This window comes from Engystomops pustulosus, chromosome 3, assembly GCF_040894005.1.
Source record: "Engystomops pustulosus chromosome 3, aEngPut4.maternal, whole genome shotgun sequence".
Lineage (NCBI taxonomy): Eukaryota > Metazoa > Chordata > Amphibia > Anura > Leptodactylidae > Engystomops > Engystomops pustulosus.
In genome coordinates, this window is record NC_092413.1 from 102049573 (window position 1) to 102074801 (window position 25229).

At 39.6% G+C, this 25229-nt stretch overlaps 1 protein-coding gene across 4 annotated transcripts; it reads right to left on the reverse strand.

Annotated features, from left to right (window-relative positions):
* Window positions 1–24919, reverse strand: HSF2 (heat shock transcription factor 2). Of its 4 annotated transcripts, none has more exons than XM_072141672.1 (13): window positions 24681–24919; window positions 22247–22355; window positions 21008–21135; window positions 18576–18700; window positions 17737–17812; window positions 14985–15046; window positions 14814–14898; window positions 13044–13189; window positions 12667–12924; window positions 9288–9387; window positions 6010–6063; window positions 1789–1873; window positions 1–866 (listed from the first exon to the last, which is right to left on the reverse strand). In XM_072141672.1, exons 1-13 carry the CDS (start codon window positions 24771–24773, stop codon window positions 601–603), a joined length of 1587 nt encoding a protein of 528 aa, XP_071997773.1. In that variant the 5' UTR covers window positions 24774–24919; the 3' UTR covers window positions 1–600. The 4 variants fall into 4 exon arrangements, with proteins under 4 accessions (XP_071997773.1, XP_071997772.1, XP_071997775.1 ...); XM_072141671.1 differs by having other exon boundaries at window positions 9282–9387; XM_072141674.1 differs by lacking the exon at window positions 6010–6063 and having other exon boundaries at window positions 24681–24918.
* Between the last annotated feature and the right edge of the window lie 310 nt (window positions 24920–25229).

Here is a 25229-nt window from a genome sequence, read left to right on the forward strand (position 1 = left end):
TTCTGGACAGATTGGTTTATTGGGTAAAAGTTGTCACTGCCATAGTAAGTAGTGCATTAACAGGTTCACATAAAAGATATCATAGAACAGTGATATTCATTGGTCCCTTGAAATAAAAACTTATTGAAAGCACATGAAGATCAACAGGCACTTTAGTTCCGAGCTCACATTTTCCTTGCACTTTCCATAGAGACAGTATATAATGCCAGCATTGTGTTCTGCTCCAGAATCACGTCTCCTACAAGGCACTCTGCACATTTATGTAGAGATGCGGACCAAGAAAAATGCATCAAATGGGTGCAAAATGCCTGGGGTAGAGTTCCCCATGGAGCAGGCCTATACATATGAAAGCAACATGGTAGAAGTAGAGCTCAGGTTCTAAGCTACAATAAAATAGAGCAAAAACAAACCTGGATTATGAAACAATTGTCCCTTTTTTATAACTAAAACTAACAGGTTATTGTGCATAAAACAAAATGTATATTGCCACAGTGTCAGAAAATTGCAAAAAAACAAGGAGGAACAGTACCAAAATGATACTTGAAATAAATAGTTCATCATTTTGATGAATATATACAGGGGTTTGGTATCTCCACCACGTCAGTTGTCCAGTAGAGGCATATCACTGTCCAGAGGTGCAGGATCAAGTTCACACAAATAAAACAGGGTGGCTTCATTGGCCTCGGCCTCAGTCAGCGGCTCTAGACGCACTAGTTTGCTCTGTGTAGGTTGAGAGTCCAAGCTAGATTCCAGAAGATTGTCCGTTTCATTGGTTTTGCTGTTCTGTGTATCCGATATGAAGTTTCCAGAATCGCCATCCAGGAATGCCATAAGTGGATATGTCGTATACTGCACAAGTTGTTGGTCTGCAAACGCAAAACGCACGGTTAGGTCGGCGGACATGGCGACAGCCCAGAGTGACTCAGACTCATTTACATACTTTTCAAACTTCTATTTTTACAATAGACAGCCGTATCTTGATGTAAAATGACACAAGTCCTAGCACAGATTAAGAAAACAGCAGGTTACCAATAGGAATCTACCAGTCAGTCTGAGGGTAATGTCCTTTACCCACTTACTTACTGCTGACACCGCAGCACCTAACAGTACTTCAAAAGGGCTCTGCCATCTTGCATTTGTTGCCACGACAGCTGGGAGCCCAAAATCCTGGGTTACTTATATGCCATATAAATCTAGTAGGTCTAGTGGAGTGCATGTACTCTATTATACCTTACAGTTCTTACAAACACATTCCAATCCTTCAACCAGCTATAGTCTCTTACTTTTCCATTGCTAGTGTCAGATCTCCCTGTTTTCTGTATACAGATCCAGTGTACACTGCTCCTGCTTGATGTCAGTGATTCCTAACAGGGGAGGGTCATCATGGAAACTAAGAGCAGCGCCGTTTCCTGACAAATGTTACTCACACTTTCCCCTCCCTTTTTTTGAAAGTGGAGATTTTACTGAGGAGCTCAGTTGCCATGGGGCCAAACAGGTGGGAAATTTAGGAGTTTCACAAAAAGAAATAATTCAATCCCCTCCCTGTGTGACAATAAAGGTTTTTTTTTTTTTAATGTAAAAGTGGCACTTACCCTTTACTACTTAATCTACTTATACAAGAAAACCACATCAAAATGAAGCCCCCTCCATAAAAGTGATACAATTTAAAACACTCCACTTCCAAAATGCATTGTATAGCAAAATTCCTTTAAAATGAATGCTACTATATATTATGCAGTGGAATTTCTGGCTATAATAACCATTTTTCGGTCTTTCTGAACTACTTACCAGATTTCCGGCTATCTAGAGTGGAATTAACAGATTCAGGAAAGGCTTCACTGTTTCTAAAAGGCTCCATTCCTTTGGTCTCCAGCTGAAAAACAATGGAGATTATTATTAGTACCATCAGGTTAAAGGGAAGCTGCCGCATTAACTACAAGTATATAGCAAGTTATAGTGTAGATATACGCAATCTTTTCCCAATTTTTAAAATGATATAACTTGTAAGTTTGCTGCTACACCATGGGTTCTTTATGTGTGGAGAAAATAATTGCTGGTTTGTGACGTCACCAGACGTGCTTCCTCCCCTCTACCATCAAAATCCAGCATGGAGAGACCAAGGACACTTCCTTATAGATTCAGGCACTGTGACTGTGGTAATCTCGTATTTATTATCCATGAGCTCCTTCTAAAATTAACTTTGAAAATTAGGACAATGAGCTTGAGGGGCTCTGGTGGGTGTACCGAGATGCTCTGGAAACAAGCCAGTAGTCATTCAGGCTCATTAGCATAATTATAAAAGTTTTTTAGATTTTAGATTTTGTACATGCAAAACAAAAGGTGCTCATTTCTTATCACAAGAGTCAAAATTCATTTGGGTGTGAGTGAAAAGCTTTATTATTGGACGGATGACGCATTAGCATCATTGCTCTGCCTCCAAGAGGGTAGGAAAAAGTGTGGTGCAGATTGATCTGCATCAGTCTTTTTCAATGTTCTAAACTGCCTGTAGAAGCATCCAAGACGCTTGTAAAGACGATAGATCTGTTATCCATGGCCTCAGAGGTCAAGATAAGATTACCACAGTTATGGTGCCTGTTCCGCAGGGACTCCTTGTATCATACATCACTATGTTAGAGTCCCGTCATTTTATGTAGTCCCACCACTGCAGATCTTTTATTGTTAGTCTCATGGCTTTAATAAAAAGAGTTTAACAACTCTTCCCCCTCAAAATCTGGTCATGTGATTGTAACCCAACATACATCTGAATGGTCATTTACATTATTCACACTTCTGCTTTTTGAAAAGACATCTGAAAATAATCCAATTATGTTGCATGTAAGCATATGTTATTCTACTTTACAGATCTACCAATCTTTCAGGCCACAACTTAGTCTTAGGTCAACCTTAGGACCCCCTGAGTAAAAACAAGAGGCTGGCAATGTCACTTAATGCTTTGGATGAATGGAAGTGCAGAGAGTATAAGAGGTCTATTTGTCTTATACCCTTCCCCCTCCCAAAACCATATTTAAAAGTTTTATTAGTGGACAACTAGTTTAACATCTTCATAATCGGTCACCATCTTTGATGTCCTGCCAATCGGTTGTCATAACAGGTGGTAACCTTTTAAAGGCTCCCATATCAGTTGGAATCATGTATTGCAGTCTTTCAGAGACCAGACCTCTTAAGGTTTAAACTGGTTATTCCCATGAGGACAAGATTCTTAAATATACTCAGTATAACAAAATAACACTAATTCACCGTTATTGACAAAAACACAGATATAATTCCAACCTGTATCTATCAGTTCTGATGTTCATATTTTGGCTGCTCCTCACCATACACTGCTGACTATGGTCGGGCAGATTCCTCTCATATTAATAGCTTCTCTTGTACACTCACCGGCCACTTTATTAGGTACACCATGCTAGTAACGGGTGGGACCCCCTTTTGCCTTCAGAACTGCCTCAATTCTTCGTGGCATAGATTCAACAAGGTGCTGGAAGCATTCCTCAGAGATTTTGGTCCATATTGACATGATGGCATCACACAGTTGCCGCAGATTTGTCGACTGCACATCCATGATGCGAATCTCCCGTTCCACCACATCCCAAAGATGCTCTATTGGATTGAGATCTGGTGACTGTGGAGGCCATTTGAGTACAGTGATCTCATTGTCATGTTCAAGAAACCAGTCTGAGATGATTCCAGCTTTATGACATGGCGCATAATCCTGCTGAAAGTAGCCATCAGATGTTGGGTACATTGTGGTCATAAAGGGATGGACATGGTCAGCAACAATACTCAGGTAGCCTGTGGCATTGCAACAATGCTCAATTGGTACCAGGGGGGCCCAAAGAGTGCCAAGAAAATATTCCCCACACCATGACACCACCACCACCAGCCTGAACCGTTGATACAAGGCAGGATGGATCCATGCTTTCATGTTGTTGACGCCAAATTCTGACCCTACCATCCGAATGTCGCAGCAGAAATCGAGACTCATCAGACCAGGCAACGTTTTTCCAATCTTCTACTGTCCATTTTCGATGAGCTTGTGCAAATTATAGCCTCAGTTTCCTGTTCTTAGCTGAAAGGAGTGGCACCCGGTGTGGTCTTCTGCTGCTGTAGCCCATCTGCCTCAAAGTTCGATGAGATGCTCTTCTGCCTACCTTGGTTGTAACGAGTGGCGAATTGAGTCACTGTTGCCTTTCTATCAGCTCGAACCAGTCTGCCCATTCTCCTCTGACCTCTGGCATCAACAAGGCATTTCCGCCCACAGAATTGCCGCTCACTGGATGTTTTTTCTTTTTCGGACAATTCTCTGTAAACCCTAGAGATGGTTGTGCGTGAAAATCCCAGTAGATCCGCAGTTTCTGAAATACTCAGACCAGCCCTTCTGGCACCAACAACCATGCCACGTTCAAAGGCACTCAAATCACCTTTCTTCCTCATACTGATGCTCGGTTTGAACTGCAGAAGCTTGTCTAGACCATGTCTACATGCCTAAATGCACCATGTGATTGGCTGATAATAAAGTGGCCAGTGAGTGTACTTCTCTTGTACTAGCAGTGTTCAGAGGAGACAGAAGCAGCTCTACAGACAACATAAAGTCTGGATCCGAGGGGAGAGGGGTCAGAGGGGGTTCCCGGTGGTGAACCCTGTAACGAGAATATCGCTCAAATATACACTTTTTTGCCATTTAGCCTCCAATAAAAATTTGAATAAAGTGAGCAAAAATGGTTGTACAGTTTTTAAAATGGTTTAAATGAAAAAGTAATTCTATTCTGCAAAAAATGACACCTTACAGAGCTCCATAAACTGGAGTGTGAAAAAGTTACATGTGACAGAATATGGTTCAAGGCTTTTTTCAATGAAAGGTTTTCAATTTTTTTTTTTTTTTTTTTTAAAAGGTATCAAGACATAACAAAACTATATAAATGTGGTATTACTACAATTATACTGATCCAAAAAATAAATGACAGGGGGCATCCCGACTTTACGCTGAAAGCCATAAAAATAAAGCCCATATGAATATGGCACAACTGTGGGTTTTTTGCCAATTCCACCACATTTGTAATTTGTTTCATAGCTTCTTAGTACATGGCACAGAATATAAAATGATGCCACTGGAAAGTACAATTTGTCTCGCAGATAAAAAAAAAAAAAAAAAAAAAAACAACACAACAACATCCTATAGCTTTGTTAACAGGAAAAAATTTAAAAAAAATATTGAAAAATTAAAAATGGAAATGCATGAAAAAACAAACAAAAAAAAAACCTTGGTCTTAAAAGACAAGAAAGATGTCCTTGAATACGACCACCCCCACACTCCGGCAGCAGTAGCCATGCACGTGCTATTGAGTCCTGCCTGACCACCTGGATTCAGTGGTCACTATTGCAGGACAGTTGTGGGACTATTTGTTTCTTTGTGCAATCACTTCAGCAGCTGCGGTTGTATCCACGGACATCAATTTCTATGGGTTCATACAACAACATTTATGGGAAATCATATTCTAACAGGTACATTTTTTTAATAACATCCAATTGAAGAAATGTATATGGCAGATGCATTAAATGTCAATGCCCAGATGAGAAGACTCCTTTAGCCACACCATCAACACAACACGGGTAGAAGATTTAGAAAAAGAAAAACATTAGAAATCAGAACAAATTTTCAATAAAAATCTGAATAAATCAAGAAATGGACAAGGGCTTTTGATCATATTGGCAGGGTTATCATGCCTCGGGCAGATCCCTGTCTAGGCCGGAGGTGTAGGTTACTCCTTCTCCCCATTAAAATGTGACTGTTGGGAGGGAGACTGAATAAACCTCACCCCGCTAACCAGAAGTATTTATTATTCAGACTCCACAGGCTTCCCTTTTACCATGCAGAATGTATTCCCAGAAGACAGATATCACTCAGCAGTTATCCGCACAGTTGGCAGTCACTGTCGTTAAATGCATAAAGTGAGGGAATACAGGCCATTGGCGCCTTTTTTAGATGCGTACCTTTGGACCATTAAGAAAGTCAGAAGGACTCATTTGGACATTATTGGAGAAAATCTGAAAAAGGAAAGATGTAGAAAATAAGTGAGTAAAATTCAATTTATGAATGTTCCCCCCTCCTCCACAATCCAAGGAACAGATTTTGTGGATTTCATTCACACCAGTCTGTAAGTGGCAGATACACATATGTTCACCTCACCATATAGGGCTGTTCTGTGCTGGATGTTAACCACTTTAGTAGAGCACAATAGAAGGAGTGTGCACAGAATGCCATACTAGCACCAATAAAGAGATGCTGTACAGAGGCCAAGTTATTTCACAAATCTTTATTTAATTAATGATACTACTTAGCACTATGTAAAATACACAAAACACATACAGTGAGAACGGGATTTAGGTATGGGCTATATTGCACCCTTGTGTATTTTTTTTTTTTTTTTTTAAAAAGAGGACCTGTAAGGCGTATTCATAAGGGGCCGATCCGAGGCACTGCTTCTCCCCCAGAGCGCCCCTCCCACTCCATGGGCCAGCGGTGACTGCCAGGCTTCATGCGGCACTCACCACCCCTAATCCCGCCGACTCATGAATACCCCAACTGCTTACCGCACGGTCCGGCATTTCAAAAATTGTACACCGCGGCAGTGTCTGCTAGCGTTATTGGGGGTTTCCGATAACACTAGCAGTGCAACACTGCTACATCTGTTGTAGAACTAGGGACTTCTTTCTTTAGAAGCAGCTCCTAGTGCCTTTTTATGGGTGACGGGTCCTCTTTAAAGTGCTTGTGTTGTCTGTATTTTATTATTATGCATAATAAACATTTGTGATTATAGTTTGGCATCTCTTTTCTTTGCTGGCTCATGTTAACTATACAAGTGCCACAGACTACAGCACATAAAAATTTTAAGTAACAGGCCTTTAATAATTTTTATTATTGTGTCGGGGTAGGGGTTGTGAACATTTTTCATATATTCTTCACTAAACATTTCTGCTTAGTTTGTAAAGAAACAGGCTGCTGATACAAAAAAAATTAATACCATGATAAAATAATGATATCCGTTTGAAGAATGCTGCTTCTTGCACTACAGTACGCAAGAAGTAGATGATGGAGGTTTTAGTTTGCTTTCCATAGGTTTGCTTTTCTTGTGCCTTTAGCAGGCTGTAATGAGTTACCAACCTCACTAGCCAAATTATTTACCTTACCTCATCTCCTGTTTGTCTATGGTCCCTCTAATAGATATAATGTCCAGACTGATCGGAAACGTCACCACTTTGCTTTGTGGTTTTAAAAACATGAGAACTTTTAGACAACATTAATATGCTGATGTAATTACTCAGCCCCTTTTGCACATATTCTGATTGGATAATCTAATGCTTATTCACTGTACAATTTATGTATAAAAGCTGTATCCATGATGGCTGTAATTTGAGTTCTGACCTACTGGAACAAATCCTGCATATGCACTGAAAGAAAGAAGAGTGTGTGATCTATGGGAGACTTTATATTCCACATGAGTTGTATTGCTCCCTCTTGATTAACCTTGACAACAGAGAAGTAACACTGGTATTAAGGAGCACTTTATGGCCAGTTGCTTTACAAACTGAACAGAATTTATTGTAGATTTGAAATATGTGTTCACAACATTCCCCCGACAAAATATTAAAATTTATGTTAAATGCCGCAACACAAAAACATACCACACTCACACACCAGTCAATACAGAAACATCCCATTGTCCAAATTGCCACCCCTAAAAAATAAAAAGTGATCAAAACATTGCGGAATTTCCAAAATAGTATTGATGAAAATATGAACTTGTCCCACCAAAACTTTTTTTCTTCAAATTACACATGTCCATAAAGTGAATTATTAAAGTTTCAGGTGTTGGGTTAAACTGCGGTTCTCAATATCCTATTACAAAGCAGCGCTGGATGTAAGGAGAGGGCTTCCACTTCCCCTCCCCGTTAACAACCGTGATCGCTTCCAGCACCAATTGTGGGTGTTAACCCTTTGCTTTGGCATGTTACAGCTGGCGGGGCATGGGCTTCACCATCTTGGCTGTGGTCGTCGCTGCTCTTGACGTCATGGGGGTGCGAAGATCCATCACCATGACAGCCTCAGGTCTTTGTAAGAACTGAGGACTTGTCATTTATGACGATGTTCTGTTACAATGCGTTGGTGGCACATGTACAAAGTCCACATATACTGCCATACTGTAGTATGGCAGAATGTGATGGGATCGATTAGTACAAATTACCCTACTTTCCTTAGAACTGATATAAAAATAAACAGTAAAAATCAAAGCAGTGAACCCTCTAACGGAAAATAATGTCCTAGTGTCCGAAATGCCTCTTTTATATGGAAACTCATAAAAAGTAATCAAAGTCGTACAGTCCCACAAATGGCATCAATGTAAATGTCATCACGTGCTGCAAAAATTGCACCTTGCACAGTTCCACATGCCATAGTAAGAAAAAGTAAATAGTATCATACATGGCAAAATTTTTAAAAAAAACATTTTTTGTACAAAAAAAGTTATAATTTTTAAAAATCTACAGAAAAACAGCACAACAAAACCTATATAAATTTGGTGTCCCCGTGATCGACTAACCCAAGGAATAAAGGGGGAGGTGCAATTTGGAATGAAAAGTGAAAATTGTGATTACATTGCGCAAAAATGTGATTTTCCAATTTCACCAGATTAGGAATTTTTGATAATGCTTCCCAATAAATGGGATCTTAAATACGGTCACTGGAAAGTACAATTAGTTACACAAAAAAAAAAAAAAAACCTCCTACAGATGTGGACTACACAGTGAAGCTGTTAAAAACAAGCTTATAAGAAAAGGGCCCAACTGCGTTGTCAATTTCATGGCACTTAATTTTTTTTGCTTCTGCTTCCCGTTACATAGTACAGAATTCTATATGGTTTGTCAAAAACAAGCCCTCATTAAGTTAGGGCTTTAACTGAATAAAAAAACCCCAAAAAAACAGGCAGTGGCTTTTAAGGGATTTCCCACAACACACTTCTATCCTATGAATTAGATTGAGGATTGGAATGGACCGGCACTCCATTTACCGCTATGTGACTTCATAGACATCTCCTGCCAAACTCAAAAAGGGACATTGACATTTCAGCATACATTACACCATGTCCATAGGATATATCCATCCTTGTTATCTTAGTTCAACTAAGTGTTGTAAATTCTGATATTGATAATTATAACTATTAATTACACAATATAAGCAAAAAAAACATTAAAATAATAGTTCATACATCTACCAGCAGATCTCGGTCTATGCTGAATTGACGTCCAGATAGTAGTGCTTTGAAATCTTCTAATGTGCAGTCAATGCTATCTAGATAATCTATCAGCTCCACTCTGAAAAAGAGAAAGGGTATAAGAAACTCAACAGAACAGTGTCTTTATTATTCTGAAATGTCTTTAACCCCCTGCCGCCAAAGCCACTTTTCCCCTTCCTGACACGGCCCATTTTTTCATATCTGCCCAGTGTCACTATAAGTGGTTATAGCTTTGGAACGCTTTAACATATCCAAGTTGAAATTGTTTTCTTGTGACACTTTGTACTGTATGTACTTTGTATGAAAAATTTTGGTGCCATGTTTTGCGTTTATTTATGAAAAACACAAATATTAGGTGAAAATTTGGAAAAATTCTCAATTTTTTCTTAAATTTAAAATGTTCTAGCTTTTCAACACACAATAACAGCAAAAAGACTTGATAATTAACATTCAAGGAATGTCTACTTTATGTGGACATAGTTTTTTATGTGCCCTCTTATTTTTTTAGGATGTTATGGGGCTTTGAACTTTAGGTACGATTTTTCACTTTTTTATAAAACCGCAAAATCCTGTTTTCGAGGGACCTGCTCAGGTTTCAAGTCACTTTGAGAGACTTAAATAATAGTAAAACCTCACAAATTACTCCATTATAGAAACTACACCCTCAATGTAAGTAAAACAACTTCTATTAAGTGTGTTAACCCTTTAACTGTTTTACAGTGCTAAAAACAATATCAGTTGCAATTTTGAATTTTTTTTTTCTTTGGCCAAATGAATGTGTTTTTCATAAAATGTACACATTCTTAGTGGATAAAATACCAAAATACTCCAAAGTTTGATTCCCTATGTGGTGGCGACTGCTGTATGGGCACACGCCAGGGCATCGAAGGGAAGCTGCGCCATTCAATCTATACAATCTTTATTTTTTGGGGTAATTTGGACATAAGGGCTTATTTTCTATGACATTAGATTCACTTTACAAATACTTCATTTGAGTTGGTCATTTCTGACTTGCATCTCTTTATATGGTTATAACTTTTGAACACTTACTTATCAAAGCGATTCTGAGATTGTTTTTTTTCCCCACATGTTGTGCTTTATTTTAGTGGTAAATTTTGACTGATTTTTTTTTTTTTTGTAAATAAAACACAAAACTTAAGAAAAAAAAGGATGATTTTTTTGGAAAAATTTGCCATTTTCGAAATCATTGCGTTTTCAGGTAGATAGATTTACCACCTAAATAAGTTGCTGATTAACATTTTCCATATTTCTACTTTTTCATCATTTTTGATATGTCTGGATAATTTATTTTGATGTCACAAGGCTTACAAATCGAATATCACTTTTCAGAATTGACTATTTTGGGGATAAATACAGTTTTGAATGAAATTTTACATATTTGGCATCAAAACCCCCTATATATTCAACCCATTTTCAAAGCTGCACCCTCAAACTATGAGTAACAGCTTTTAGGAAAATTGTTAACCCCTTGAGATCTTCATAATAATTGAATCAAAATGGAGGTAAAATTTAGAATGTTCAAATTGTGCCGGTTATACGTTCATTTAGCCCTAAAATTTACACATTTCCAAAAGATAAAACCCACCATACAACTTGTTCTATAAGTACTCCTGTGGCCGTGACTTGTTTTATGGGCGCACAGCGAGGTGCAGAAGGGAAGGAGGGCACTGCAGCTAACAGGCATTTTTTTGCGGGATGAGATGCTTTTTACAGTGTTGCCATTTTTGGGTTGGTATCCCCTATTATTGAAAATTTAGGAACTTTTTTTTTGAGAACAGGAGTAGAAAAGCATCAATTCTGTACTGGATTTTTTTACTCTTGTTTTTTTTTTGGTGTTTACCGTGTAGCCTAATAATCATCTTTATTCTATGGGTCAGCACGATTACGGGGATACCAGACATTAATATTTTTTCTTACGTTTTACTAAATTTGTCAAAAACCTAATGTGGGAAAAATCTATAATTTTTGCATTGCCGTCTTCGAAGTGACATAACATTGTTACTTTTTGGCTACGGAGCTGGTTGATGGCTTATTTTTTGCGGGACATGTTGTACTTTGCACCAGTATCATTCTGGAGTACATATGTTTTTTTGATCACTTTTTATAGCATTTTTTGTGGGATTGAATAGGGTTTTTTTTTAAAACGGTGTTTATTGTGCGGGTTAAAAAATGCTTTGCTGTTATTCTACGGGTTGTTACGGACGCGGTGATACTATATATGTGGGGTTTGTGTTAAGATGTAAACTTTTTTATGTCTTTTTATGTGTTATGGGGATTATGGGCATTTTTATTGATTACTTTATTTTTTATTGAATAACTTTTTTTTTTTTTTTTACTACTTCCACCATTGGACAATACTATTGTATTGCAGGGTATTAGCAGTGTCAGCCTATGCTTAGGCTGACACTGTGCCTGTAAGATGACGTCACTGACACCATCTAACAGGCAGTACTTACTTTTGAGTGTATGGAAGAAAAGAAAATCTACAATTTTGGTTTCCTTTGATTTTTTTGGGGGCCGTTAACTGTACCATAATATAGTTATATTATCTTTATTCTATAGATCCCTACGATTACGTTGATACCCAATTTATATAGTTTTTTTTTAATATAATTTTACTGAAGAAAAACTAATATAGAGAAAAATCTAATTTATTTCCGTGTCACCATCTTTTCATAGACATAACTAATATTTCTTGGTTAACAGAGCTGGTTTAGAGCTTATTTCTGAGTTGTCCTTTTCAGTGGTACCATTTTGGTGCAAAAACCTTTTTTTTTAATCTCTTTTTGGAACACTTTTGAAAAGGGATTTTCTGAAAAATTTACATTTTTGGTAAGTTTTTCAGGTTTTGGTTATACGGCATTCACAGAGCAGATCCAATAAGGTTACAGATTTAATGAGTTTATGTTATTAAAAAGACTTTATTAAGCGTTTTAAAAAGTGTTTCTTTTATTTTTACAGGTTAGGTTGCACAAGTGACGCTCTGATCACTTGTTACTGCTCTTCTTCTATTAAGGCTACATGCACAAGATGTATGCCTGCTGTACCGTAGCACAGCGTGCATACATCGGCGCCAGGGAGAGGAGAAGGGGGAGAGCTAAAACAAAAAAAAAAAAAAAAAAAAAAACAGTATATCCACTATACATGTATAAGGGTGCTTGCAATATATGTTCAGAGGCCATTTCCCAGTGATGTCCAAAAAAAAAAAAAATTGTCTGGGGTTACAAGCCTTATAGGTTTTTTTTTTGCTTTTCTCAGAACCAACACAATTATCTATACTATATTATACTATGATAACCTACAAAGTAGAATACATCTAAACAGTTTTACTACTTACTTTCCAAGGAGATTAATATTTTGTGAAATGACTCCACTCTCATTAAGAATAGAATCCATCATGGTGACGGGGTCTTCCGTATTTAGGGAGGACTGGTTATTTAACAGCAGAGGACCAGACATCAATGGGCTTGAAACATCCTCACGGACTGGGCTCAGTGGCCCTATGCTATCTGCAATTCTATCTGCTTGAACAACTGGGTCATCTTCATCTTCGCTGTCATCCTCTACTATTACAATATCAGATAAATGATCACCACTGGTAAGGAAAAAAAAAACACACACACAAGAAGAATTAGTTCATGGACTCTCTAAAAAGTAGAATAGAATCAAGAACAAAAAATAGATGTTGATATACTGAAATTTAAGGGGTCTCACTTAATCATTTCAGGAGACAAATTATCTGGATTTTCCGGGGTGGGGCAGCTTTTCTCACTTTCTTCCTCCATGTTGTCCGTTATGTCATAAATAACTATGTCATCAGAAATCTCTCCTCTGTCTAACACTTCTGTCCTAAGTGGGACCTGCAAAACATTAGAGAACAATTAAAAAACAAATAGCTGAATAAAGGTGCATAAAGTCCAAACATGTTGGAAACAAAATGTCCCCATCCCCAAGTCGTTGGTTGATATTTTCCATCAAGATGAAATATATCCTGTGCTGCTCATGATAACTGTATTGGGTACTGTTTGCCAATTTGTAAAATTCTGCAAGCTGTGAACTAAGCCTAAAACGGCCACCGCAATGAAACAATATTTATCTGAGGTCTTCCTTCCTTCAACACATCGGATGCAGTATAAAGGGTCTGTATTGCATAGTAAATATATATGGTCAGGTTTTCTGGTGGATCTAGTAGTCCAGATGCAAGGAGCATGAAAAGGAGAGAGAAGAGAGATAAAGAATAACTCCAATATCACAGTGGCTGAGCTCTAGAGATGCAGTATGGAGATGGGAGAAAGTTACATCAACTATACAGTCAGAGCTTTATGCAGAGTGTGATGAGAAAAGCTGAGGAAAACAAACACTAAAGGACTCCCAGACTATGAGAAGTAAGATTTGCTGGTCTGATGAGACAAAGATTGAACTTTTTGGTGTTAATTCTAAGCAGTATTTATGGAGAAAACAAGGCACTGCTCATCACCTGCCAAATACAATCCCAATAGGGACAAATGGTGGTGGCAGCATCATCCTATGGGGGTGTTTTTCAGCTGCAGGGACAGGTTGTAATTGAGGGAAAAATTAATGCAGCCAAATATGGAAATATCCTGGATGAAAACCTCTTTTCTGGACCTCAGACTGGGACAAAGATTCACCTTCCAACAATACAATGACACGAAGCACACAGCTAAAATAACAAAGGCTTTAGGACATCTCTGTGACCATTCCTGACTGGCCCAGTCAGAGCCCCGAACTGAACCCAATTGAGCATCTCTGGAGAGACATGAAAATGGCTTCCACCAACATTCACCATATAATCTGAGGGAACTGGAGAGGATCTGCAAGGAAGAGTGGTAGAGGATCCCCAAATCCAGGCGTGAAAAACTTGTTGCATCAATCCAAAGACGATTCAAGGCTGTACTAGCTCAAAGCTCAGTTGTAACAAGTTACTCACTAATGGGTGGAGCATGCATCCATTGAATTGTATTGGAGTGTTGAAAATTGCCAAGCACTACACACTCATCTATCTCAGACACTCGCATGCTGTACCTGGCAATTTCTGTCACTCCCAGACTAGGTTTGTACTGTCACGGCACATAATATTGTAAACGGGATCCCCAATTTACGGATTGCTGGTTGTCCCAGCAGATGGAACCTCAGATCATCTTACACAGGATATCTTGCCAACCCCTTTAATTGTTGCTTCCCCACAACTTTGAATATGGGAAAGGCAACTTTGAACTATGTAGTTCTGTATTTTTACCCCACTGTTTGATTATTACCCACTGAATTTGTACTGCAAGAATAAATATTCAGGTTTTTTTTTTATCCAATTATAAAAATGATGGATTTTGTTTATGATAGTCCAAATAATATGGAACACGTTAATAAAAATGGTGTCTAAATAGGAAATATCAAAAACAAAAAACACACTTTTGTCTACACATAGCCAACAAACGACATAAGAGAATACGTAGAGGGAAGACTTACATGGCAGCTGTCTTCTCCAGTTTCTTTCACCATTGTCTGTAGTATAGTACCTTTGGGGGAGCTTTTTGTATTCAGAAGTAATGGCCTTCAACAGCAGAATCAAAAACATTAGTTACAAATTGATCATATTCTTAGGACACAGAGCAGAAGTAGTGTAAAAACTGCACTTACTGTTTCCTCTTTAAGCTGACTAATCGGTTATTCTGCACCAAGGTCACAATGAACTGTACAATCTGAAATAATAAGGGAACAAAAAGGGGAAAACAAAAGACTTCAATGAAAAAAATGAAAAAGTCTTTTGTCTTCTCTTCAAGATCAATGTCAACGTGCAACATGAATTCAGGTATGTAGGACTGATGTTTTGTTGCTGGGTTAAAATAATTACTGTCTAGGATTTTTAGTTTCTTCTTTGTAGACCGTTCACTGTACCATAAAAATAACATGTTATCTTTATTCTATATGTCACCATGATTACAGCGATACCCCTATTATCATTGACTTTTTTTTGCAGGACAAGCTGTGCTCTTTATTGGTATCATATTAAAGGCAAATGCTACTTTTTGATCACTTTTTATGCTTTTTTTTTAATGAGGTTGGATGTGAAAATATAAGTTTTTAAAATTTTTTTTTATACAGCGTTCACCTACGGGTTCAGTAACAATTCTATTTTATTTTATGGGTTGTTACGGACATGGTGGGATGTCCGTATGGGTTGTTACTGACTCCAAATACTGAGAGTATTTTGTGGCAATTTTAACTTTTTTCATGTAAAAATTTATTTTTATATAGGATGGGGCATTAGGGCATCTTTATTGATTTTAAGACTTTTTAAAAAACTTTTTATCTTACCGTTTTACTTATGATCACATTTAATGTAATATACTGCAATACATTAGTATTGCAGTGTGTTACATTGGTCAGCCTATGCAGAATGCTGAAAGCAAGTACTTACTGTCGGCAGTCCTGGGGACCTTCATAGAACCCCAGGGCTGCCACAGAAATTGTAGGCACTGCTCCATAGTCACCGATTGTGGCGTTTATGGGGTTCAACAGCCGGGATTGTGAGTATCATGATCCCAGCCGTTACTACGGGAACCCGGCTTTAACATACCACGGGCTCCAGCAGCTATCACACAGGCTCGGTTACTGAGCCAGGGAAATCGCCAACACTTGCATATATGTCGGGATGCGGCAACAAACCGCATTTTCCGACGTACATGTACGCCCTAATGCTGCAAGGGGTTAAAGTGAAGTTCAGGTATGTGATCTTCATATATAGATACCACTCCCGACTTGCACTTTAACAGATATTATCTCAGGTCTATGAAACCTAGAAACAATACTGTTATCATAAGAAATAGAAGACCATTGCACCAGAACACTATAATGCACCAGAACCTGTGAATCAAAATTTCATGAAGACGCCACCTATCAAAGGCTATTGCCCACTGTAAAGTAAATATTTGACAATCTAGGCAAAGGAAAACATGGATTTATGTTCATGTTATTGCCCCTTATCTGCCCAGAACAATCAGAAAGCACATTTGCTCCCTCACATCCATATATTAAGCTTTCCTTAATTTTCATTAATTGGAGTGGACGACAAACATTTGATCCGTCGCTCCTAATCTGGTTATATATAAACACTGCTGCCCAGAACATGTCCAACCACATAAAGGTTATACACATTCCTCAATAAAGTTTATTTTACATAGTCCCTTCATGTTTTATATCTACATTATGGCTCTCCAACTCAGATTCTTAAAAACCATGGGAGGTACAGTTCTTGCATTGCTAATATGAAAACACATGTATTTCACCAATTAAAATTGTCCTCTATTATTTGTTTTGTTTGCCTGCAACTTGAAGAAAAAGAAAGTTGTAGAAAATATGTAAAAATTGAGCACGTGGGGCATTAACGGAGCCCCACTGCACTCTTCCATATTTTCATTTATTAAGCACCTAGGTCTATAAACTCCTTAAAGGACACCTGTCATCAGGTCTGTGTCACTAGTCCTGTCACTACTACCTGTTGGAGCAGCTCACAAGGATCCCATCCCAGCCTTTATCTAGTTATTTCATACATTATTCATTGTAAAATCATCTATTTTTTTATCATGTAAATGAGGCTGGTCACATGGTCAGAGGCAGTGATGTCACCCCTGTTACCCCTCCCCTCTCCTCCCCCTGCTCATGTCTGTGTGTAATGTATAGTAAAGCATAGTTAGTGCATCTGCTGACATGCTGCATCCTCCTAATATACAGGTGAGAGACACAGACATCAGCTACACATGAATCTGACATGTTCTGCTGTAACATGGCTGCCTGGAGCTGCTGTATCTCTCCTAAACACACACACATGCACACACACAGGCTGCAGGGGGCGTGGCCACCAGCACCAGGAAGCACATCATTATACAGCCTCACATCATTATACAGGCTGTCAGTCATGCACTGGGGGTGTGTCTGTGCCTCCCACTCATGAATAGAGTGGACAGCTTGAATATGCTAATGCTTCATTGGACATTTCACAGGTCATTTGCATACAGCTTTAGGACCTCATTGCTTAGGGTTACAGGCATATAGAGGGACAATGAAGGGATAGAGGCAATGCTCTCTAATGGCAGTTTATGAAAATATATTTAGTTTAGGGGGGTTATTTTGCATGACGGGTTCTCTTTAATGCAAGTGTTTGCTTTCATAAACCTATAGTTTTACTTGGTATATAGTTTTATGGGGTTTAGAATAACTCTTTACAATTTCGACATGTACAAGAAAACACAAAATACAATATAAAAATTGCTCAGGCCAATAATGCAACAAAATTTCCAGAAACACACAGCAAAAAAGATGGTTAGTGTAGTGTTTGGGTATTCAGAATAGTACTGTCCAGCCCGATTCCCAAACTATGAATAAATCTTACTTTTCGAATAACTTGCTGTTGTTGGGCATGTTTGGTACGCAACTCTGAAATTTCTCTCCATAAGGCTTCATTTTCCCTGCAAGAAATAAACAAAAGTTCTGTGCACAAAAGAAAAAGCCAAATGGAAAATCAATTTACAGCAAGTAGGAGAAAAATATGAATCAGCTAGACAATGGTATTCATCTGCCTGGAATCCTATGGTGCTGCTGATAGGAGCACAAAACCTGTGACCCCCTAGAGACAGCTGATTAGTGTCCAGAGTCAGAAAGCCACTAATATATTGGTACAATATATTTCAGGCACATAAAGCCAACTCATTGGTGGTGCAGAGTCAGACTAGACAGTCTAAGTGTAGGGTTCTGTGCGCACACGCAGTTTGCCGTTATCCAGCGGCATCACACAGCTGATCCTGGGCATGTTAGGTAATAAGGTATTTAAATGGCATCTATCACCAGGCTGAACGACTGTATGCAAGTGAGACTGTGGGGGTCCAGGCTCAATTTAACACATATGGAGCCTACAGCCCCTCAGGCTGATTTGCAAACAGTCCTTCATCCTGGTGGTAGAAGTCACTGTGGCCACGTGACGATACACATAGGGATCTTGCTGCCCCACCTTTGCTTTACACATGGTAACATCTTTTCAGGTATACCGCTCTGCTATTGCTACTCATGCTGGCACAGTGCTGTCCTATTGTATATACCTCGATAAAACAGGTAATCATGTCATATAGAGCTAAAGTACAGGCTCCATCCCAGTTCTTTCTTAGAGGCAGGGGGGCCATTACTAAGATGCCCATATAGCCCTCATAATGCACAGCTCCCACCAAGTCCACTTACCTTTTCATAGATAATAATCTTGAATCAATGGTGTCTTGTTTGACCTGAACTTTAGCTGCGCTGCTCAAGATTTTGGATATATCCTCCTGTCTCACTTTGGTTTCTTCAGGTCGGGCAGAAGACACCTAGTGTAAAAAAGTCCAGTGAAAGGGGTGAAAAGAAAAAAAATAAAACCCTGATAAAAGGACTTCAAGAACATTAAAAATATTGAAACTCAAGAGGTGGCGATAGTTCTCTTAACCCATTCCATACCCATTTCATTTTTGCATTACTGCTTTTTACTCCCCTTTCCAGCTTTATTATTTTTTACATTTACAGATAAATATGAAGCCTTATTTGCGGGACAAATTGTACTTTCTAGTGGCACCCTTTAATATTTTGTTTAGTGTACAATTGAAAAAAATACATACAACACACAGTTGTGCTATATTCCCATGGGTTGTGTTTTTATATTTTCCTGTGAGGTCCAAATAACACCTCCCCTTTATTCATTGGCTTGGTACAAATCACAGAGATACCAAATTTATATTTAATATACATATACATTTAAGAATTAAACCAATTCTTAGTTTTTCTGTATTCTCACACCAATAACTTTTTCATTGTTCAGTGTACAGTGCTGTGTAATGTATCATTTTTGTGGGTCAAGCTCACTTTTCAACTTTGGGAACTGTATAACCTTTTGATCACTTTTTAAGTTTTTATATGTTGTAAAACTGAAAAAAGTGGCAATTCAGACAATTGGGTCTTTGTTTTTCCTCGTCAGGAACTTAGCTCACCTCTATAAAGTCTAAGCGGTGGACAAAGTTCTGTCTCAACTACCTTATCCAGCTTCCCAATGTATCAATTGTATTCTCTTTCATAACGACCTTATCCTGGTTATGAAAAACCTGAAAAGGTAATAAGTCCAATGGTATAATGGGATCTGAACATTATCCTCTAGCCACTGGGATAAGTTAAATGCGTTGTCTTGTATTAGAAGAACATGTTGTCTCCTTTTGTGCGTTGTCCTGAAAAACATATTTGCATATCTCCCAGAATCCCCTAGTAAAGCATCAATGGTTATACGTCTCCTTTTCCCAACCTTGAAAAAATAACTGCATAGGTCCTGCAGTTCAGTAACATAAGCAGCAACAAAATACATTAAGAAAAAAAAAATACTAAAGGGTCTCCAATCCTGGATAAAGTCTATAAAAGCCCGATAAGTATATAATGGCAGAGGGTATTGGCTGTTTGACCCGCCCACAGTCGGCAGAAAGAATTTCTCAGACGAGCTCTTGACTTCCAGGTTTCAGACAACTTGTATGTTGACCCAAAAGACCAATAAAAGTCAACCAGCTCTGTCCTGTGCTCACCTCGAGTTCCATCTGACTTATCGTTGGAAAACAAGAGGCCTAAAATCCCAAAGTCAACAGCAGATCAGGGTACACTGCCACCCCCCATTTTCTGCTTGCAAGGAGAAAGGGGGGTTCAAACAGCCAAAACCCACTATTTAACCATTGTGCAGAGGTGTAAACATTTACTGACCTGGACAGCCTCGGCAACCCAGCCACTAAGCATATAGTTGCACCTGTCCATACTAGGAACGGGCTTCAGGGTCCATTAACACCTATGAAGCATGGAGCCCATTTTCTTACAGTCTTTCATCCTGGTGGTAGATTTGGGGCAAAAGTCTTCATTGAGTGATAGTGACATCTGCTCAGCAATGGGAGTTTTAGCAGAGGGATAAGCAGATTGAGGTCTGGGACACTGAGTAGGCGATCACCTAGATTGTTATGCTCGCCTCCCATCCTCGGGGGTGCCATCCGTGCTCCAAATACTAGTGAGCATTATGTGCATCTTGAAGACTCACATACAGCAGATCACTGGACACAGGCAGCATGAAGTTAGCGCTAGCTATACCTATTCCCCTGGGAGCATGAGCCAGGCTTCCATTTGGACTAGTTTTACTCCTGGTAGACTGAATTGTAGATCATCCCATAGCAGTTGGCTTTTTTAAATAGGTTAGGGGGGGGGGGAAATCAATTTAATTTTCCCCCACCGAATGGGCCCTGATTCTGCCATATTTTTACAACAGTTTTACAGGACCAAAATGCTTTCTCCTTGGCCAGTGGTGGCGAACCTACAGCACGGGTGCCAGAGGAGGAACTTAGAGCCATTTCTGTGGGCACTCAGACCATCACTCCGGGACAGAGTTCACCAGACAGGAAAAAAATCCACCGAAATTTCCTGCAGTCCCAGGCAACTTAAGAGATGGTTCTCTCGCGCTATTTTAAAGCAACACTTCATTGGCTGTTTGGAACTGTGGCAAAAGTGAGGTGTGGACAGGGCTGAAGAGCAAGTAGCAATAAGTTACTGCTTAAAATGCCATGTTAGCACTTCACAGTGAATAAGTGGATTTTGGTTGTAGGTGTCCTAGGTCCTGGTCTTACCTTCCTTTTTATATTCTCCAATAACTCATCTTGCCCCTGGATAAAGAAAGGATGTTGAAACTCAACTGGCCCGTCCCTCTCCTGCTTCACAATGCCCGAGTCCACATGGACCACCTTCCTGAATCCATCTGAAAGAAAGAGATAGGATGTGTCCCTGACCCTATTATCTCATTCACAAATAACGTATAAATGTTAATGTTTAACCCCTTCCCGCTGCTTGACGCAATAGTACCGCACAGATGGCAGTGACCTGACAACACTTGCCATACTATTACGTCTAGGCAAGACACAACTGTAACACACATCTATATTCCAATGTTAGGTGAATAAATCGTAAACGTTATTGAACATGCTAGGTGTACGCTAAAACAAAACAAACCATGTAATGTGAAATTTAAAAAATTTCATACAATCCCTGTACAAAAATGTTCCAAAAAGGGATCAAAAAAGTTGTGTGCCACAATAGTACCACTGAAAAGAACAACTCCTCATGGAAAAAATAAGCCCTAAATCAACTCTGTTAAACAAAAATTTACGAAACAAAAAAGTTAGGTCTCTGACAAGAAGTCAATACGAAAACACATAAGGTTTTCTCTATTAGTTTTTCTTCAGAAAAACTAAAATATAAAAAAAAACTATATAAATGAGGTATCACCGTTATTGTAGGGATCCATTACATAAAAATAACAAATCAACTTTACATTCCAGTGAATGGCCAAATAAAAATGGAAAAAAATTGGATTTTCTTTTCCTCCATGCATTCAAGAGATAATAAGATTTCATCAATAAGCTAAAACCCACCAAAATGAAATATTTTCTTTTTACTAACAAAAAAAAAGGAAAAAAAATCCCACGTCAACATAAAGCGAACAGTTGATAAATGTAAGTGGCGTTATGACTAAAGTAAAAAATAAAATAAATAAATTTCGAAATTCGAGAATTTTTAAAAATTTGTCAAATATCAGTTTTTTCATAAACGCAAAACACGTTATCTAAATATTTCAACTATCGTGAAGTGCAATGCGTCAGAAGAAAAATTCTCAAATTCACTGGATTATGTTAAAGCGTTCCAAATTTATAACCACTTAAGCTAACAGAGCAGATTTGAAAAAAAAAAAAAAAAAAAAAAAAGGAGTGTCAGGAAGGTGCAAAATGGCCTGGTGGTGAAGTAGTTACTCTCCTGCCTCATGTAATAAATTAAGCAGCAATTTACAAGTGTACAGTAGCCATTGGACTTACACATATTGAGCTGCCGCACAAAGCTGGCCATGTTATTGTGCTTGAAGTACTTTGGGAGGATTTCCTTTGCAAACCGTTGTTCATCGAGGACCAAGAAACTCTGGCCATTCTGAAAAATAAGCCCACAAAAGGTCAGTCACGTATCAATAGAGCAAATAGAGGTCACAGCTGGGATTTTTATAAAGAATTCATGTACTGAGGCACAAGGCCCTCCAGAATAAACTATATCATACTGGGTATAACAATATGTCACTTGAGTCTTGTCCTCCCAGTGGTAAGAATCAGACCATAGTAGTGAATGGTCACAGCAATTGTGCCCATTATACAACAATCCCTGGTGCCCTCTGTAACCACTCATGGCAAAAGAGACCTCTGGGATCACCACAAATAACAGGAGTACTTTGTACCCAGCCCAAATACACTGAAGAGTATCCAGGTCAGTAATAAAGATATTCCAAGGAGAAGGGCCTTCATTACATCCCTGTGGGGCTATGAGAGAGAGCGAGTACAGTCCTCAGCTGTTATCAGCAGTACCATGAAGAATGACTGGAGCAGTTGGGCTCATTCTCAACTGAATTAGCCTCCGGGCTGTGACATAGGTAGGCCAAACTTCCAACTTAGACTCCAGCAAAATGATCTCTGCCCCCCCCCCCCTCCAAAGTCCTGTTTTCCTGGTCATTCTAGCAGAGCTGAGGTAAACATGGCCATTCCTTCCCGGTAGATTATTCCTCTGATGTGTAGCAGAGGAGCTTCACTACCTATCATGTAGCTAGCCACAGTCTTCTCAACTAGAAGTCACATTCAGCCTGTCAGGCCATGAGATACAGTCCACACTCAGCTGGCAGCCAGACTCCAGTGAGCACTTCCATAACTGACAGAAGCGTTTGTGGGTACAAGAGGCCGGGTAGCGGTGAGTGCAGCTAAGAAGCTCTCACTGCTCTGTGTCCTGACACTGGTTGCATGGGGACACGGAGCTGTGTGGCAGGAGAGGACCTGGAAGTGGCAAGTACAGTCAGAACCGTATACTTTATTATTGTAACCCCCAGTCAAAATTTTTGACAATTGGATTTAAAATGTTGGGTTGTCATAAAAACCAGGATAAACAATAAATCTTAATTACAGGCACCATTGATAACTGTTATAGTTGTTTATTGTAGTCCAGGGCTAAAGTACAGTAAAATTACCAAAATCCAGAGGTCCGTTTGTAACTAGGGGTCGTATGTAAGTCAGGTGTACTTAAGTAGGGGACCGCCTGTACTTGTCAGCTGTATTGTACTGTACCCAGGTGCTCTCCTACTCCTAGCAAACTTTTGGTCCAGGTGCAACAACCAGCACAGGACAGAGAGCAGAGGGGGCAGGATAGGATTTATGTTTGTCTGCACTGGGGGGTCTCCAGTATTACTATTGTATTATGCTATGGAAGTCTCGGCTGTATTATCATTGTCTGCTCTAAATGCATTATTTGGTTTCTAGGGTGGTATCTAGTGCTGTACTGTGGTGCTAACTGCACCCCTTGAGAAAGTGACAGCAAACACACTTCCGGGTTCTGTGGTTCCTCTGGTCCAATACAACATGCCGTCTGGTTGGTATGCTTTATGAATATGCACATGCAGTTATACTTTTGAGACCACCACTTTTTACCACCGTTTGTGATACTTTTTTTAAGTCATAGTGACGATGAAATTGTTTTTGTATACGTAACAAAATATACAATTTTGGATTGTATTGATTTTTTTTTAATTTACGGAATGTAAAGTGCATAGCCTACTTGTAGGTATTTATTGTTTACTGATGCGGCCCCTTAGCCAGGGCTTAACAACATTTATTGGTCCAAATCCTTAGCAATCATGTCTGTCCTATTTCTGATCTATGCCAGAATATGAGAATGCTGTAGACTCTGATAGTATAGTCTTTGTGGCTCTATTCATCAGATCACAGTACAGTTCCTCTGCAGAAGGTCCGTCACCCAAATTAAAGTGCTATATAACATACCAGCATGTGTGCAGTATGATGTTACATGGGAAAAGATGTAGTGGTATATTACAATATCCATAGGAGGCCAGTGACTGGCAGCCTGTGTGCAAGGGGATAGCTGTCAATCACCGATGGGCCCTCTCAGAGTATTTCCTACACTAGAAATCAGTGTGCACAGCTCCTCCTGCTCTATAGGATCCCACGGTGCGAGTACAGGGTATGTCATGAGGCCTGTACACATCATCTCGCCCTCATGTAGCTTGGGTCTATACGGTTTACAGCCTGCAGCCTGTGACATAGGGCTGGTGAATGGCCCTGCCCTGTGCCTTTATATGGTAGTGGCAGCTTAGAATAGGCGCTACCTCACCCCTGAGGATTAGAGCCAGCAGCCTGTGGCCGGAGATGCCAACATGATGGCATCAGGGCCACAAGATGGTAGCCGTATCACACCCGCCATTACCTGGCTCCAAGTAATGAACTCGTTGGTGTCGGAATCCTCCACCAGCGTCCACAGTTTGCTCAGGAACGCCGGCACGTTAGAGTTCTGCTTCATTGTCCCGATGTCCGCTCACAAGTAAACACAATGTCGCCCGGAGAATGAGTGGACCACAAGCACCCAACCGCGCATGCCCGAACTCTACACCTCATAGAATACGCCCCGTAGTGATGACGCAGCGAGTCCACACTGGCTGGAGCAAGGAGCCGGGGCTCCGCCTTTACATAACGGGTACAATCTCACGTGGAGGGACAGGTGTGGGGAGGGCTTAGGGAGACCACTGCACTTGATTGGACACTGCAATTCTGCCTGCAGCAGCGCTGTCCAATGAAATGACTGAAACTGGGGCTGCACTGAGCAGAAGGCCGCGGTCTCCTATGGGGGACGTCCGGTACAGGACTAGGGCAAGGAGCACATACAAGTGTGCCCCTAGCGGCAGCCTGAAGTGCATGAGCAATAGAAAGACATGGACCTTGCCTGCAGCCATTCCTTCATGTGAGCGGGAGCTGTGGC

What these genes read in the sequence shown, in the direction of transcription:
- HSF2 (XM_072141671.1), bottom strand. Translation starts at nt 24,773, where the DNA reads ATGAAGCAGAACTCTAACGTGCCGGCGTTCCTGAGCAAACTGTGGACG. An exon ending in AGATTATTATCTATGAAAAG is followed by an intron (nt 17,813 to 18,575) that starts GTAAGTGGACTT and finishes TATTTCTTGCAG; the next exon opens with GGAAAATGAAGCCTTATGGA. An exon ending in AATATTAATCTCCTTGGAAA is followed by an intron (nt 9,388 to 12,666) that starts GTAAGTAGTAAA and finishes TCTCTTTTTCAG; the next exon opens with AGTGGAGCTGATAGATTATC.